At 41.1% G+C, this 12,776-nt stretch overlaps 1 protein-coding gene across 1 annotated transcript in view; it reads right to left on the reverse strand.

Annotated features, from left to right (window-relative positions):
* Positions 1-339: 339 nt before the first annotated feature.
* The window catches only part of PDGFRL (platelet derived growth factor receptor like), a 46,240-nt gene continuing 33,803 nt past the window's right edge, over positions 340-12,776 (reverse strand). Inside the window, exons 4-6 of the mRNA XM_084856664.1 lie at positions 11,479-11,772; positions 6,204-6,343; positions 340-3,829 (exon numbers count right to left, since the gene is read on the reverse strand). Coding sequence (XP_084712790.1) covers positions 3,641-3,829; positions 6,204-6,343; positions 11,479-11,772 — 623 coding nt within the window. The 3' untranslated portion in view covers positions 340-3,640. The remainder of the gene's footprint in view (positions 3,830-6,203; positions 6,344-11,478; positions 11,773-12,776) is intronic.

A 12,776-nucleotide genomic window follows, 5' to 3' on the forward strand; every position in this document is an offset into this window, starting at 1 on the left:
TCTTCTGTTCCAAAAATAAAATAAGTTTGAGTTCATGTGTGAAGTATTATCATTGCCTCTTCTTGCTATATACTTTACTGACCATACTGTGGCCTACTGAAGCTCATTTGGCTGTGGTGCAGAGAAGGGCCTCCTCCGTTGTGGTGCCCATCATGTGAAATTATCTCCCCATTGAGACCAGGCGGGCTCCTAGTGTGGAATGTTTCCTCAGACAACAGAAGACACCTGTTTGCCCAGGCATTTCCAACCGCTAGTATTGTTTAATTGCTATTTTATTTTTATCATTGTTTTATTGTTTTAATGATAGGTCTATTGAATTTTAGCATAATTTTATATTGTAAAACACTTTGGGATTTATTTTAAATGAAAATCAGCATATATACATACATACATACATATATATATATAAAAAAGAAATAAATAAAATACACATCCAGAGAGTCTTACATGTAGCACAAGTGCATATATAAGCTCATCGAGGGAGGGTTAAGAGTAAAATGATTTGGCTTTCTCGCTCTTGCATATAACACTTTTCACCAGCTCTCATTCCAAATAAAAAATGGAACTACCTTTCAGAAGCCTTATGGCAACTAATTATCTTATAGTACTATGTGCTATTATTTTTTGCAGGGTATGTTCCAGAACAGACCACCCACAGCTGATGCAATCTGTACCTTGAGACCTCTTTTAATTAAGACAGGCCTGGGGAACCCCTGGCCTTCCAGTTGTTGTTGGAGTCTACTTCCCATCAGCCCCAGCCAGTGGTGAGGGATGATGGGAATAGTAGTTCATTAACATCTAGGAGACCACAGGTTCCCCAGCTGTAAATTAGGACATATAGGCAGTGGGATTGCATGCCTGTTTGCTGCTCCCTCACCCTATTTAGAGCTTACAGTTTTCTTTGAGGGGCAGGTTCTGTTTCTTACACTATGGTTTATAGGAATATTGACATATACATTCCACTTATTGCAGTCCTGTAAAGCATATATGCTGTAATATCTATGTCCATTATGTATGCACACATTTTTGTGAACAGACACACAAGCCTAGAGTGAATTAAGCATACAGAACAAAGGGAATTGCAATAAGAGTGAGCAGCTTTCCTAACCTCATCCAATAAAAGGAAGATGTGGCAAGGGAACCCTGTAAACAAAGTAAATGATGTATGTGAACCATATCCTTAAACAGTTGCTCCTTATGAAAGCATCACCCATACTCATTGAAGTCTTCTGTGTTTAGACATGTGAATTGTGTGGGAGTTCTTGTGACAAACACCAAAGACATTACTTACCAAATTAGTCCCATGTTAGTCATCTGTACACACTTGTCAATGTATGGTTTTATTTTCTAAAAAATCATAAATTGCATTCTGTCACCAGGAGGCAACAGCCATGGCCATCTCACACATGACAGTAATCTGTAATTAAACAAGTAGGACCTGCAACAAAATGTTGCAGTGTGAAATGTTCCTGTTCACTGTTTCTGTTGGTCAGCAATGCCCTCCTCCACAATTCTCAATTCCATCTCCCCCAACCTGGCCACAGTTAGCCAGCATTCCATAGCTACTGAGCATACACAGTCCTCACTGGGACTGTTTCTAGGTTTTGCCCTTTAGTGTGTTTTCCTAAAGATTTTTTTGTACTTCTGTAAACACTGGAGTGTCCCCAAGCCTGCTGATACCTCCCTCTTGTGGTGGCATTCATTTACCTCTAAAAATAGGGAATGCAGGGCATAATTGAATAATTGAATAGCTGCACATTAAGAAAAATAATTCCCAGGGTTTGATGTTAATTCTTTGTGAGTACTTGTTGGTGGAATTTGAATACTTTTTGTTGAAAGCCTTGTAACACATATGGTACATTAGCAAATGTATCAATTGGTTTTCCTTTAAACGTATTTATGGAAAATACACTTGAGCACAGGGAAATGTCAAGACATAGGAGTATAGGATTTTTTTCATTGAACCTCTTGCTGGACTTCATGCTAACCTGGCCACTTTAAATTCTGCAGATATTCTCTTTTGTACTACTACTGCACAGCATAACTTGACCAGGAAGACTCTTCTCAATACTCGAGAGCAAAACCTGTTGGTAGTCTGGAGAGGGAGATTAAATTGCTGTAGACGCAATGTTGATTGCTTTAACTAGGGCATACTTGCTGCCAGGCAGCGGTGGCTATAAATGGTACCTGAGGGTTCAGTTTCCTTCCTGTTGCTAACTTTAACACTAAAGAACACTACCTGGTTTAAATAGGGAGATGGGCACAAGACAAAAATTGTATAACAGTATAGTTTCAGTAGGGCTGATTGTGTGGCATAATGCATCTTCATAGGGTGGTGCATCTTCTTAGGGCAGCTAGATTTTCTGGGCTTTTGGAAGTTGCTTATGAATTGCAATCTTAAACATATGAGCCAGTATAATTCCCTGTAGTGCTACTTGTAATATCATGATTTGAGATATGTCACCCCCTGATTTTTGTCTGAGCAGTTAATCTTTTGACTGGTGATTCAAGCCTCTTTAGAGGATAAGACTCTTAGTTTACTGAGGAGTTAGGGGTATTGTTTCCCTTCTAAAATGGCTAGAGCAGAATGAATACTTGATCCTCTATACAACATACTGAGGGCCACATGTTGGCCACCCATGATTTAAATCCAACAGATTTAAATTCAATCTGAAGTCTACATTTTCTTAGAATCATACTTTTACTGTTCCATCTAACCTTCAGCAAAATACCTCCTATTGAATGCTGTAACATGGGGTACTTCCCTCAGGGGGACAACTAAATAACTAGTATCAAATCATGCCCCCTACAGAAGATGGAAGAGAATGTGTAGAATATTAACATCTATGAATGCCAAATACTTAAAATTTGCAAAATATTTTATTTGTTCAATGTTTTTAAAACACCACTATCAGCTGTGATGCTGGCTACAGCAGTCTAATATACCTAAGATGATATATTAAAATTCACATACTGTTGAAACTACAGCAAAACTATAAAAGTATTGTATGCTAAAGACTAATTCTGCTGGGGGAGAAAGGACATAATATTTTAGAGTAAAATAAAAGTTACATTCCAAACCACGTTACAAATGATCTTATCTGTTTCCTGTGTGCACAATAAGACAAAGAGCAAGACTAAAATATGGTATATTTTTCTGTTAACTTATCTAGCTTTATGGACTGATAACATCAAGAATTACTGTCGGGGAAATATTTAAGAAATATTTTGTTTCTTAAAAAGTAACTCTCTTATACTTAATGCTTAGCATTTATATAGTGCTTTAGTGTTCAAAATGTGATACAGACATTATCTCAGCAATCTTTACACGACAGGTCAGTATTTCCATAATGAACACAGGCAGGAGGAGGCTGAGAAGGATGGTGACTTCTCTAAGGCCACTAGAGGAGTTCATGATAGAGGCACAATCTGAATTGGGGATTTCTGAACTAGTAGCTGTCCTACATTTGCTGTCAATCTGCCTCTTTCATAACCATATACTTGGGTTTCTATTACTCAGTGATCAGAGTGGAACATACTAATCTTTGTTCCCACTCATATCCAGTTCAGAGTTTCAAGCTAGAGATAAGCTGTCCAGTACATTTCCTGTTCTGTGTCTCTATCCTGAGAGCTCAGTACATCACATCATTTCAATATAGGTAGCTACTGTAGTCTGTCCTCGAAGGTTCTGAGCTACACAAATGTAGTTTCCAGCATCAATGGTCTCAAAGTCTTCAACAGTAATAATGCTCTCGGAGATTCTTGTGGTATGACCAATTCCTCTGTCGATCAGCCTCCAAGAGTCTTGGATAATCACAGCCCGTTCGTGCTGATTGAAAAATACCCACATAAAATAGTAATAGAGTACAATTCTGTAAACAGTACTTAATTTTATTAGCAGTATTTATCTTAACATAAAGCAGCCTTACCCAACCTGGTGCCCTCCAGATGTGTAGAACTGCAACCCCCATCATTCCCAGCCAGCATGGTCAGTTGCCATCCAATAAATATATCTGGAGGGCACCACGTCAGGAAGGTTGATATAAAGCATACGCAGGGATTTTAATTTGAATTACAGTCCTATTAAGGGAAGAGCCTGAGGCTGCTAATTTGACAACAGTATCCCAGTGGTTCTCGTAAAATGAAAGATCTGTCTGCTGCTGCTGTAGCTGCTTATATTTTTAAGTTCACATAAGGCTTAGCATTTTGAGGGAAAATGTGACACAACTTAAGACTGGCTTCTCTTTGCAGTCATGCCAGATACAGACAGCTTAATTTGGGATCTGAGAATTTAAATGTGATGCACAGCTGGATTCTATGCATGTTTAATTGTAAGTTGGACTGAGTCCAGCAGCAGGACTTACTCACCAGTAAGTGTTCATAGAAATACTGCCTTAGGGTTGGATCGAGACTTAGTTATGCTTTGAGTAGACCCAATGAAATCAGTGAGAATTAGCCATGACTGTCTTAAGCCCTCCTGAGTTCAATGGGTCTATTCTATGCATGACTAAGTCTAAATCCAGCCGATTGGGTCCTCAAAGGCACAATAAAATGTATCTTGTCCAATTTCAATGCTTTGGGGATTGCAGTTACGTGTCTTACGTTTTCAGTTTAGGTACTTGGTATATATAATGTGAGTTCATGATGATGTAAGTCAAGATTCAGAATGTAAGAATTTGATCCTTTAAAGATCACCTTTGGAAAAGTTATTTGATTTCATGCATAAGGGAATCAAAATATATTAAGATTTAGTGTGCAGTCCTGCTGTCCATGTTTGCATAAGTAAATCTGCATAAGCAACTGGGCACAAGATTTTGCAGCTTCAAACAGTTTTAATTTCTTTTCATCACACCTGCCTGGATGCAACACTGCAATATTTATGCAGTCAAAGATGCAAACCATTTTATACTGCTAGTCATTTTACAAGCAAAGACATTTTACCACACATCTAATTTTCAGTGAGACAAAAACTGCAACTGTTTACAGTTGCAATAGTGATACTGTTGGCCTGGCTCTTAAAGGAATCTTAATATTTTCAGTTAGACATTAGGGGTGTTTAAAAAAAAAAAAAAAGCTTTTTTGAACAGTTCTATTTATCAGTAGCCCTAACAGGTCCGATTTTGTTTCTCAGTCCTAAGGTACATCTCAAAGTTCAAGACCACGTGCTTTTAGAATGTATGTTGTCCCGGTGCAAATTCCAAACAGCACAGATGAATACACCTTTCGTTCATGGACTTTATTTTATATTTTTCTACAAGAGCCTGATCTCAAAACTGATCCTTTTGGGGGTAGAGAGAAAAGGAGATGCTTGAAGTGTGCATAACAAGCTTACTAACTATCCTGCTGTTGATAGCAATAATTTTCCTTTACAAGCCTTTAACCTGTAACTGGGTCTGGTGGGTTGGGTGCTGTTTTTATAATATTTCTTTCTGTAATTGTTATGTTTTTATTGCATTTTAATGTATTCTTTTAATCAATTTTAATTGGTTCTGTAAGCCACCTTGAGTGCCATCTTTTGGTAGGAAGGCGGGGCACAAAAATAAATAAATAAATAAACAAATAAATAAATAGCTGCTAGACACAGACTTAAAGTAATATCTGTTTTAGCTCTCAGATCCTTTTCAAAAAAGAAACACTGGGCCTGTTCACATGTCATGACAGCCCACGGTGACCTGATTTACCTGCAGGGGCTGCTGCATTGTGCTGGGTGCCCATGACACAACAACCCACGGCAAGCCGGGTACTATGCAAAAGTGGTGCCTCCAGCTGCTTGGAATGACATGACAGCCCCCACAGGTAAATTAAGCCACAGTGGGCTGTTGTATCATGCAAACCTGATCACTGAGCCTTACAAGTGGGTCTAAAACTCAAAATTTTGGAGATTAAAGAAGACAAGTATTAGAGTGCTCTACTCTCACAAGAGAGCAATTTGTAACTATGTATACCTACCTACAAGTCTAAAATTTTCAATATGATAAAAAAGGAAACTGAAAAAGGTAGATTGTCCTACAGAATACTAGTACGGAATTTTATCTATTGGTGAGGAAGCAGAAGTGAAGGGACCTCATATTCTATAGCAGGATTTCCTAGATAAAAAAGCATTCTTGATAGATACTTGAATAATCTATTCTTGCATGCTAAATGCAATCTATAACACACATGCCACGTGCCTACTCTTCTTCAGCGAAGAAACAGCAGCTTACCTCTTGCCCAGGATATATCCAATTAAATTCCACTTCTACATCTGGTTCCCCTAAAACTGTGCACAGAACGTTGATATCATCACCACTTTCTGCATTATTGGATGAAGCCTTGATTGTAGTTGAGGGTGGACCACTAGGAACTGGTTAAAAAGGAAAAGTGAGATAAAATGAAAGGTTGTTTCCCAACTTAAATTCTAGTGCGGTTGCCAGCTTACCAGAAAAAAGCAGCTAACCTGTTTGTGCACTGATTTCAGTCAAACTTTTGGCTGGGATATGGGACTGAGACTGCTTTGGTTGCCTTGGTGCATGACCTACACTGGGAACTACATGGTGGAGAGGGGGAGCACAACCTTATTAGTTCTCCTGAATGTCTCAGAAGCTTTCGATACTAGCAACCAAAGTATCCTTCTGGACTGCCTGGTGGGGCTGGGCCTTGGAGGTACTGTTTTGCAGGGGTTCCGATCCTTCCTGTTGGGCTGTGTCCAGAGGGTGGTGCTGGGGGATTACTGCTTGACTCCATGGCCATTGGCCTATGGTGCCCACAGGGTTGCCATACGACTTCTGCTGATCAGACCAAAGGCCCATCTAGTCCAGTATCCTGTTTCCCACAGTGGCCAAGCAGATGCCCCCAGGAATCCAACAAGCAGGACACAAGGACAACAGTGTGGGTCCTTCTCACGCTTTATTTCAGAACTGAGCCCAGCTCATTACTGAGGATTTACATTAAGAGCAACCGTGTATCTAAAACCTGCCCTGCTTGTAAAGCTCTCAGAGCAACTCTCAGCCTTTTACACAGGGAAGGGTGTCCTTTTTTTTTCAAAGCCAAGGTGCCCAGCTCATCACTGTTGCTCTACGTAAAGCAGTGCAAGTGGAAGAAGCAGATGCTACAAGACTAGTTTTCCCCTCCACCCCCCAGCCCTGCACCGTTCTGCTCATGGCCCCCTATCTCCTGTCACAGGCACCTTCCCTTCTTTGGTTTCTCTAATCCCCCTTTAAAGCCATCTAAGTTGGCAGCCATCATTACATTCTTGTGTTAGTAAATTCCATTGTTTCAACTATGAGCTCTGTGAAGAAGTACTTCCTTTGTCCTGAGTCTCCTCCCATTCAGAATTTTAGTATTATGAGAGGAGAAAAATGTATCTTTCTCCACCTCATGCATAATTTATAAACTTATAAAAACTGTATCATGTCCCCTCTTACTTTTTTTCCAAAATTAAAAAGCCCTAAACATTGCAATGTGTAGGTGAGTTGGTCCAGTCACCTGGTGATTTTGGTTGCCTTTTGCACTTTTTCTGGCTCTACAATATCCTTTTTGAGATGCAACAACCAGAACTGTACATAGTATTTATTCCAAGTGTGGTTGCACCACAGATTTGTATAAAGGCATTATGCTATTGGCAGTTTTATTTTTGATCCCTTTCATGTGAGTGGATTCTACAGATGATCAGCTCTTGCAGTTATCCATGCCATGATAACTTATCACATAAGGTGCTTCCTGGTGCCTAACACCACCAATGAAAATACATTGTGTACTCCATCTTAACCAAGTAGCTGCACAACATTTTTAACGGATTTTCTGTGGTAAGAAAAAGGGTGAAATAAGTGGTAGGGAAAATGTGGGGGGGTTACAAATAGATGATGATGATGTCTGGACACAGACATTCTGTGAGTGAGGCAAAGCAATTGCAGTTAAAAGCTTTGTCTAGAACCATGCTAAGTAAATGGTTAAAGGCATAACAGATCTGTTAGCCATGGGTGAACCTAGCTGTATAACTGAAATGACAAATGTGCTTATCAACAAATCAAGCACTGACTCTGCTTCAATCTTTTCTCCCCCCACCCCGCCCCCACGCATGCCACAGGAGAGTAGTCTTTTTAATTATCAAAATGCCACAGTTAAGTTTTGTTTTATCATGTGTTACTAAGAAAAAGAAAACTCTTTTTAAGTTCTTAGAACTTATGTAATCTTACAAATGCAAAACTGTTCTGGATGTTTGGGGGAGGTTTCCTGGTGACATTATCAGTACCAGCCAGTCAGTGCTGTGCAGCCTGCTTCTGCTATAAACTTGCACCATTCATTTTTTCAGAACCTAAACCCAGAGAGGAAAGATACACTTTGACCGAATACAGGGTGGTTCAAAAACAGCCCCATTGTTCTCGAAAGTGTTCTGTCTGTCATTCCTCCAGATATTAGGGGTGCCGGCACATTGTATAAGCACTGAAACAGGAAGTACAATTTATGTTTTTAAGTATAGCACTTCTTACTATGTGCAAAAGCGCAGGGGTGTTTCTAGGGTGAGGCAAAGTGGGCAGCCACCTAGGTGCCAAGAGATTCAGGGTGCCAAATGAAAGGAAAGTGCTGCATTAGTCAGTCCAGGCTGCAGCTGTGTGCCATGTTCAATCACAATGGCCCAATCTACACAGGACGTTTACTGCAGATGATGTAACCCCCAAACTGTATCAGTCCTGGGTTTTCTTGTCGTAAAAGCCACATTTTCTCAAAGTCCTTTTGTGACGGATTTTCCAATTACCGCGACTTCCATGCGTTTTGGGACTCGATGTGTCTTAAACTTGAGGTACTACTCCTGTGGGGAGTAGGGGTGGCTTCAGCACTGCAAGGAGGAACAGAAGGCTATGTCAACTAAGGCTGGACCCAACAGGAATGGAAGGAGTTAACCCTTCCTGTCAGCTTCACCCTCCGCTGGCCATCAGGGATTTTGTTCCATACATCATTGCAACTTCGAATAAGCTTAGTGACTGTCCTTTTTGTTTCTTTGCCTCAAGGAACAACTAGCTGGCATAGATAACCATGTCTACTCAGAAGTAAATCACACTCTCTTCAGTTAAGCTTAGTCAGCATGTTGTTTTTGGGATGCCTTTTAAAAAAATAAAATCTCCACGCATCATCACACCTGCGAAGGCTTAATGAATGTCAAAAAAAAGGAAGAAAACTTCTGGATGTCCCCAGATGGAGAGACGTTATTAACTCATTCCTGCAATGCTGCTTCCCCTCCTCTTTCCCCCTGCCTTCCCAATTCTCTCCTTTGCTTCAAGGAACAACTAGGTGAAAACACGCCAATAAACATGTCTCCTCAGAAATAAATCACATTCTCTTCAATGAGCCTTGTTGATGATGTGTCATTCAGTCATGGGACTCTGCCCACGTATGGATGAATTAATGTGGTTTCTCCTGCTGATGTTTGCCCAGTGACAGCGTTTTTTCCCCAGGTATACACCGCATTAGCTGGCAATGTATGCCACAGGAGAAGCAAATCCGAAATGATGAAAATCCCGTTTTAAAGTGAATCGCCTCAGAAAACATCTCCGTGTAGACTGGGCCAATATTTCCTCTAGTGTGAAAGGCAGCAAAATGAACCAATCAGCTTGCTTACTGTGTGTGCAACCAATGAGGGTATTGGAGCAGCTTAGAGGCCTGCCCTCTTGTTGCTCCAGGGCCCTTATTGGCTGTTTGTTCCTAAAGCAGTGTTTGATTGGTTCCACTTGCTGCCATTCTCACACTAGAGAAAATATTGTGATTTAAAATGGCACATGGCTGCAGCCTGGACTGACCAATGCAGCGCTTTCCTGTGCTGTGTGTCAAGCCTTGCGTAGCCCCTATTGCTGCCTGCCTTGGGGGGGGGGCAGGGGTGACGGGTGATAAGGGAACAAATTTTCCTAACTTTTTTCCTCAACTTCCCCCCTCCCAAAAAACTTTGTACAGAGGTTGTTGGGTATTCTGGACCTTTCCTCTGATGACCTCTGTAAACTATTTTTTAAAAGAAAGAGCCCATTTATTCCCTTCCTGCTATTGTGTGATCTGGAGAACAAGCAACTGAATGAGTGACTGAGCAAGGATGGGGGAGAGGCAAAATAGCAGGACACCAAAGCAGCCAGGGAAGTGTGGGGGGAGGGCATTTTGCCCAGTCCCCCACCACCACCAAAGCTGGCAGAAAAAGCTAAAGCAGCAGGCAGAAGGTAGGAATGTTGCATTCCTATTTTATTTTATATATATTTTAATTCATCTCCTTTTCAGGTTGCGGGCGGGGGGGATTTAATCTCTGTGGCTTGGGCAATTACTCCTGAGTAATCCAGTCTTTCTTACTTGTGAGTGGAAATGCATAAACTGGATTGTTTTACTGTGCTACTTCTTGCTGTTACTTCTGAAGAGTTTTGGAGAGGGATGGTGGCAGGATGCTCAAGCAAGAGATTAATTTTGTATGCGCAAAACCTGCTGACCATCCAGTCCTCCTTATTTGTGAGTAGAGATGTATAAAATAGATTATTGTACAGTGCTGCTTTTCACAGTTACTTCTGAGGAGTTATGATGCTCAGTGAAAGAGATGGATTTTGGATGCTTTTTTGTGTGGCTCTGAGAATATTATCTTTATCATCATCTCAGAGTCTCCTTTTGCAATGAGTTCCAAAGACTGCTTTTCTGTGTTGTTTCCTGGAAGATGCCATTATTATCATAATCATTTTGGTGGCGCTGCAGATTCCCATCCCTACTGCTTTGTACTCATGACCTTAAAGCCATTTCATTCTCTGTGAAATGGGAGTTGTTTGTGGAACAGAAGAATGCGTGTCCAAAGAAATGTTTGTGTGCGTGCCCCCCACCCTCCACCCAAACCAAAAGTGAAAATATAAGTGGGTCCCATGTTGCGGGTTGGGAATCAGAGGTGGATCTCAGATCTGGATAGGTTGCATACCAATGGTTTAAAGGTTATTCCAAACAAATGTTTAAAGCACCCTATCAGTGACACTGATAAACGTTGTCATGTTAAAAAATGAAATTAAAAATAGAAATTAGAACTAGAAGAAACTTGTTTTTTTCCCCAATGAGTTCATGTCACGCTGTTACGGAAATAATAGCAGTAATGTGGGGTGAGATGGGGAGCAAAATTGTACTTCGCCTAGGATGCCAAACTACCTTGACATGGCCCTGCAAAAGGGCTCTAGCTTTCTGGACTAATGAAGTGCCCCCAGTTCCACTGAGGTTCCTCTAGCAGAGTAAACACACACTCTCACGCATTTTAGTTCTCTGCACAGCTATCTGCGTTCATTTTCAATGTATCAATGTAATCTCTGTAATTATGCTACTTGATTTCCTTGTGATGAAATAGTCACCTGGGCAGTTCACCATAAAGACAGATCACCGCTATTCCCAGGTTAACCCGAGTTGGGAAAGAACTACTCAGGATTATTTTATACCACTGTTTCTGAAAGACTAGCATCAAAACAGTTCTACTGTACAAGGAGTACCTCATAATTAGTTTACCTTCCACATAAAGCAACTGGTATTTAATGGAAATCTGAGGAGCTCCCCGTGATTCAGCTCTGCAGTAAACCACTCCTTTGTGATCAGGGGTTGGGTGCTGATAGACAAAGCCCTTCTTCATGTCATAAATAATGTTGGTTCCATCCACTTTTATTTCTTCTGCTGGAAACTCCTGATGCAGAGTTACTTTTGCTGACGGGTTGGTCACTCGGCAAGGAATCACTGTTGGTTTATCAGGATTGAGGTAGACAACTTCAAAATAGCTCGGGGAGGGAACAAAGAGCTCCCCTTTGTCTGTATAAAGAAGCAATACAATGTATATTGTGCATAACTACTATATACTTAACGTCATTACAATTTTAACTCTGACATTTTAGCAAAAATATGAACCATGGGGAAAAAAGGATTTTTACTACAATTCTGAATTTCACTAACATTATTGATTGATTTGTACCCCACCTTTCTACCAAGAAAAATGACACTCAAGGTGGGTTACAATTACAAATAAAACTTGATTAAAACAATAATAAAACAAATGCATTAAAACACAATTTAAAACGCAACAATAACAGAATAAAAACAGCTTCTAATGCAAGAGACCCAGTTATATGCCAAAGGTTTGCCTGAATAAAAATGTCTTGGCCTGCCAATGGAAGGACAGCAGAGAGTGAGTTAATGTAATCTCCCTCAGCAGGGAGTTCCAGAGCCTGGCAGCAGCCACTGAGAAGTCCCTCACTCGCGTCACCACCAAATGCACCTGTGAAAGTGGCAATGTCAAAAGAAGAGCCTCTGCCAAAGATCTTGAGACCTGCGCAGGCTCGTATGGGAGAAAGCAGCGTTTCAGGTAGCCAGGCCCAGAGAAGGATCTGAGCCAGCAACTCACTGCAGAACGTTGCTTGTTCTGCTCTAAAAATACTTCTCTGAATAGCTCCAGCAAATCGTTCAACATCTGGACAATAGATAGATAAAAAGGTGTCCCCAACCAGTCGTGTCCGACTCTAGGGTGCGGTGCTCATCCCTGTTTCTAAGCCGAAGAGCCAGCGCTGTCCAAAGACGCTTCCATGGTCATGTGGCCGGCATGACCGAACACCGAGGTGCCCGGAATGCTGTTACCTTTCCCGCCGAAGCGGTACCTACTTGCAATTTCTTGCTTTCAAACTGCTAGGTTGGCAGGAGCTGGAACTGAAGACGGGAGCTCACTCCGTCACGTGGCACTCGGGTCTCGAACTGCTGTCCTGCCGACCTTCCGGTCTGCAGTTCAGCATCTTAACCACAAATTTCCATAAATATCCTCAGAC

Source organism: Heloderma suspectum, chromosome 5, assembly GCF_057233095.1.
Source record: "Heloderma suspectum isolate Gila_16-S chromosome 5, 16-S_ref, whole genome shotgun sequence".
Taxonomy (NCBI): Eukaryota; Metazoa; Chordata; class Lepidosauria; order Squamata; family Helodermatidae; genus Heloderma; species Heloderma suspectum.